A 5421-nucleotide genomic window follows, 5' to 3' on the forward strand; every position below is an offset into this window, starting at 1 on the left:
AAGGTTAACATAATCATCTAAATCTATAGGTAGAGAGATATTAGGATTTTCCTTTTTTTGACACTTTTCTTTCTTATTTTGCTAATCTTTTCTTCATAGCCTACTAATTTCTATTTTTATCATCATATTAGGATTTGTTATTTACATTCTTCATAATACTGGTTCCTACACACTACTTATTTTTCTAAAATTATTTCAGATATGGTATGATATAGTTCTTTCAATTTAAACATTTGAGATGTTATTACAAGAGAACCACAATAGACAAAAGGTGTTTACAAATATCACTTACAGAATATATTTTTAAAAATTTGCTTCTTTTGGAGAACCCTGGAATCTGTTCTTTGAATGCAAAAGAAAAATAAATTTTATATGATTATTTTCCTTTCATTTTGTTAGCTGTATATTAATTTGCAAATTAATGTTTTGCGTTCAATTTTGGCAGTAAGTCTTTGTAACCTATTTATTTTTTTAACATCCTACTGATTTTATGTAAATAGAATACAATATCATGTTAAATGTGTACGAATATAATTTGTTCTTCCCTCCTACTTTACGGTCTTAAAGATTTATATAAAAATATAATCTCCAAAACAGGGATATATATATATATACTTAGATCTGTTTAAGGATGATAATGACTGCAAACAATATTGTATTCAAAGTTATATTATTCATAGATGTTTAGTGTGTATTTGTTCCATGTAGATGTGGTGCAATTAGATAATACATTTTTAATATGAATGACAACAAATATAAAAAAATACTCTAAGTGATTAGAGAGGAATATCAAACAGAATGATCTACTATTGTGTTGACATACACTCTCCTACCTTTCATCCTATATGTCTTAAGGTTTAAGATTGAGTATACAGTTTTTACATGCACCAATGAAAAACATATATATATATATATATGCATTTTATAACAAATCAGAAAAATGAAGATTCATTGACTCTTATACTATTTACCATTGAATCCATAATATACCATATTTTATAGAAATCTTGTGTAATTAAACAAAGTTGTATAATTTTTTCGATATAACCATTATCATTAGAGAATATTTATTTATAAAATAGATAGTGCTTTATAAGTACTTAAAAACTCGAACTCAAAAGCAATCTAAATATATTTTATTTTATCTTTCTCACATAAATTAGTTGTTGTTAATGATATAAATTTATAACCAATAAATGATTTGAACAAAACAACAATGCATTGATCATCATTTTATTATTATTATTTTAAGACTTATTACAAATATGTCAAAAATGTGTATTTTTATATTGAAAAGTCATTAATAAAAAAATGAAACATTCGCATTTATCTTATTATTCAAATATTTTTTATTTGGTAGGCTTACTAAATTTTGAAAATGTTTAAAAGAATAATAAAAAAAGAACTTGTTGCATGGTCTATGGAAGGTTGGATATGAGTTTCTCAATTAAGTTATAAGAAATAGTCATTGTCACACTTAGCAACATCATATAGATCAAAACTTATTTCGTCATCGTTCCATAAATGATGAGTGATACACAATATAAGAGAAATAAAAATATGATAAATTGTCAAAAAAACTCATTTTGATTCGTTACAAAATGCATCAATAATAATTATAAGAAGATGTTGCTTAAATATACAAAAGAGAATAATAATTTTATAATCAAATTCTATAAGCAAATTTAGAAATGATCAATTTACTCTAACTAATATATAATTAATTTAGAGTAGATTACATTGACACCCTTGAAGTTTAACTTAAAGTTACACTCATCGCCATTTATTTTCTTGTTTAAATAATTATACTTATCTTAATCAATATAATGTATGTATATAAATTAGGCTGATTTATGTATATGCAAATAAATGAAGGAATAATTTATGTAATTTCAATAAAAATAATGAGAGTGTTTGATTAATGGTAACTGCTCAGATTAATGGATTATGAGTGTTTGATAGTGAACTTGCAGCTACAATTCATGCTATGTTCGAAAGTTGTATATGATTCTGCTGATAAAAATGTATATATCAATAGTGTATGAGTTATACATATTGTTATTATATTATGCATCATTCATATTTAATTATCTTTAACTCTTTAAAAAAATAATTCAAATGAATAGTGAGTGACATAGTGATTATGACACAATGGGAGCTGACCATGCCCGAAGTCGTTACCTTAACCACAAGGAGGGGATTCCGAAGGCAGGGCTAGTAACTGGAGTGAAGTCGTAACAAGTTAGCCATACTAGAAGGTGTGGCTAGATCACCTCCCTTTCAGGGAGAGCTAATGCTTATTGGGTAGTTTGGGTTGACACTGCTTCACGCCACAAAAAAAGAAGCGAGTTATACGTCAGAGTCAAATTTGGAGATGGAGGTCTTCTTTCATTTCTCGACCGTGAAGTGAGATTAAGCTCATGAGCTTAGTATTGTAGGTCAAAACAAGTTGATACGAATTCCTTTTTTATGTCCTCATGCAATATGGCATTGGTAGCGGAATATAGCTATAAATATACGTATATAATTTTTACTTTAAGTTCCACTAACGGCTCTTCCATCCGATTACGTAACATTGTGATCGGATGTGGACATAATAACACCTTGGTTTTTCAAGGTGATGGCTCCGGCATAGTTGGTATTGGAAATGGAGCCGCTTCACTTATAAGTCAACTTGGTTCTTCAATAAAAGGCAAATTCTCATACTGTTTGTTGCCATTATTTACAAACTCTAAGTTCTCAAGCAAACTCATCTTTGGAGATGATAAAAATGCCTTTTCTAGTAAAGGTAGCGTCTCAACTCCAATAGTCCCAGATGCTGATTTCTACAGACTAAACTTGTTAAGTTTTACTGTGGGAGACACCAAAATAGAATTTGAAAGTTCCTCGGATGGTAACATCATAATTGACTCGGGAACGACATTGACTCTTTTACCACCTGACGTCTACTCTAAGTTGGAATCAGCAGTAGCATCTGCAATTCCATCAAAGCGCATTGAAGACCCTTCAGGAACATTGAGCCTTTGCTACAAAACAAGTAAAAATTTGGATATTCCAATAATCACAGCAAATTTTGATGGTGCAGATGTGAAGTTGACTGCTCTCAACACATTTATTGAAATTAGTGAGGGTGTTACATGTTTTTCTTTCATTCCGTCAATAATTTCCATCTTTGGGAATTTGGCACAACAAAACTTTTTGATTGGCTATGATGTTAAAAACCAACTTCTCACCTTTAAGCCCACTGATTGCAGCAAACAGTGATTTCTACTACTGATGCTATGATTGTTTACTACTATTCTAAGCTCAATTGAGTAAATTATAAATAAAAGTTTACATTTTATTGGGCAATGTTTTATAGTTGAATGTTATAAGTTTTATTTGATATTTGTTATGTTTATTAAGTGTGAAGTCTCACATTATATATGAGAGAAAAAAATGAAAGAGTTTATAACTGGAAAAAACTCATGGAATTCTCATACTTTAAGGTTTCAAGACGTAGTATCTCACTTGTAACTCTTCATTCTTTTCATACCTTGGTAACAAATTAAAAGAACTTTCCAATAGTTGAAATATAAGAAACCTTTCACACCGAATTGTTCAAGTTGCATACCAGCATATGTTTAACTAAAGATCATGTTTTCGGTCGAACATCGGGTACATGATATTTGCTTCCTTTTTGTGTAAGAGAAGTTTGCTTTCTTATATTTCATAAGAATTACGGGTAATATTTTATATTCTTTATGCCAAAGGTCATCCTTACATATAAATATCATCACAAAATCTTTAACATATCATAAGTTCTCCTTTTAAAAAATCTGCATTTTCTGAACCTAGAAAATAGAAGTTGAGGATTTTTTAACTAAGAAATTAGAAGGTATTCATGTAGTCAATTATATAGTTATAACGATAAGAATCATGACATGAAGTATGGATTCAAGAATAGTTAATAACAATAACTAACAGATATATTTTAAAAGTTGAAATTATTGATTTATTATTTTTGGTTTAATATATGGTTATTCTAATGATCAGTATGCATATATAGATACCATCGATTACAATCACATTAAAGATTCTAAATTTTATAATAAATAATTGCTTATAGTCATATTCTATGTTTACACAAACTTATTATAATTATTTCAGAGGGTTGTGTTCTTATTCCTTAGAGAAGTTTTCAGCACAATACCTACATCTACAAAATTTCGTTCTTTCAATGATATTGTACTTCAGGAAAATGGTTTAAGCTAAGCTTTAATGAAGCCATTACTTACATATATAGAAGAAGCAGCTGCTAAATAAACACTTATAATTTACACATAAGTGTCATTGGATTGGTAATAAATATTATTGAACAATTTGCTAGCAAAGAAAAGTCGCATTTTTTCATGCCTTCTGTTTTAATTTGTTTCAATCATGGTGCTGATTTCCATGTATGTTTTTGAAGGGTGGTAATATTTGGTAGGTACTAAGTATATTCATTGTATAAAAAAACTAAGTATATTCAAGATAAAAAACTTTCAGATTTTGCCAATATAATTTGTTGATATATATAGTAAGATATTATTCTATTACTATACCAACATCTTTTTTATATTAAATTGCAATATTGTCTACTATACCCATTTATTTTTCCATTTCTAAAAAAAGTAGATATTTAACTTCATAGTTGTTAATTATATTTAATCAAGACATTATTATCAATTCTTTCCTTACACACACGTTATTATCAGATCATTTTTCCCTTATACATACATTATTATGTATAACGCTTTTTTTATGGAGAAATTTAATACTTACAAATATAACATTAATAGTTTAATACCACAAACTTGGCATGTTTTGATATGGGTAGTTAGTTTTATTTTTTCCAAAATAAAAAATGCAACCTATTTTTCTCACAAAATCCATTGTCACTCCACTTTTTCCTACATGTGTATTGTGTAATAGTCGTGCCTTTCGACTACACTTCTTGAAAGGACTTATTTTTTTCGGACAAAGCTAGATCCACATGAATTAATCGAAATGTGAAAAGCATAATACGTCTTTTTTTTATATTCCTCTTTTTTGTACTAAAAAGACGGCTTGTTCTTTCTATCCTCATGAATCGGACAATACAATGCTATTTTTTATGCTTTTATTAGTACTATTTACTTTGTTGATTGGTTCAATAAATTTGATATTATAGATTATTAGATTAACACTAAATTCAAATAATAAAATATATAAAATTAATGATAGATTTAGTTTGAAAGAAATGATAGTTTGGGTAGATGTTAACTGCTTCAGAAGTAATATTAGGTTATTTTAATAAGGGGAAGTTCCCATACAAGGTGGAAGAAGCAAACATGATATGTTATCTCAAACCTTATTCAAAATCATATTTTGTTCCATAATAATAAAACAAACAATAATAAC

The 5421-nt window shown here is 27.9% G+C and overlaps 1 protein-coding gene across 1 annotated transcript; it reads left to right on the plus strand.

Moving 5' to 3' along the window:
* Positions 2152-3303, plus strand: LOC109353967 (aspartic proteinase CDR1-like). The gene is made up of 2 exons (XM_019596319.1): positions 2152-2234; positions 2541-3303. Exons 1-2 carry the CDS (start codon positions 2152-2154, stop codon positions 3262-3264), a joined length of 807 nt encoding a protein of 268 aa, XP_019451864.1. The 3' UTR covers positions 3265-3303.

This window comes from Lupinus angustifolius, chromosome LG08, assembly GCF_001865875.1.
Source record: "Lupinus angustifolius cultivar Tanjil chromosome LG08, LupAngTanjil_v1.0, whole genome shotgun sequence".
Taxonomy (NCBI): domain Eukaryota; kingdom Viridiplantae; phylum Streptophyta; class Magnoliopsida; order Fabales; family Fabaceae; genus Lupinus; species Lupinus angustifolius.

Bases quoted from the DNA above. Each gene is read 5' to 3' on its own strand.
- LOC109353967 (XM_019596319.1), top strand. From the start codon at position 2,152: ATGGGAGCTGACCATGCCCGAAGTCGTTACCTTAACCACAAGGAGGGG. The intron at 2,235-2,540 runs GTAACAAGTTAG...TTTTACTTTAAG, and splicing joins CTAGTAACTGGAGTGAAGTC to TTCCACTAACGGCTCTTCCA.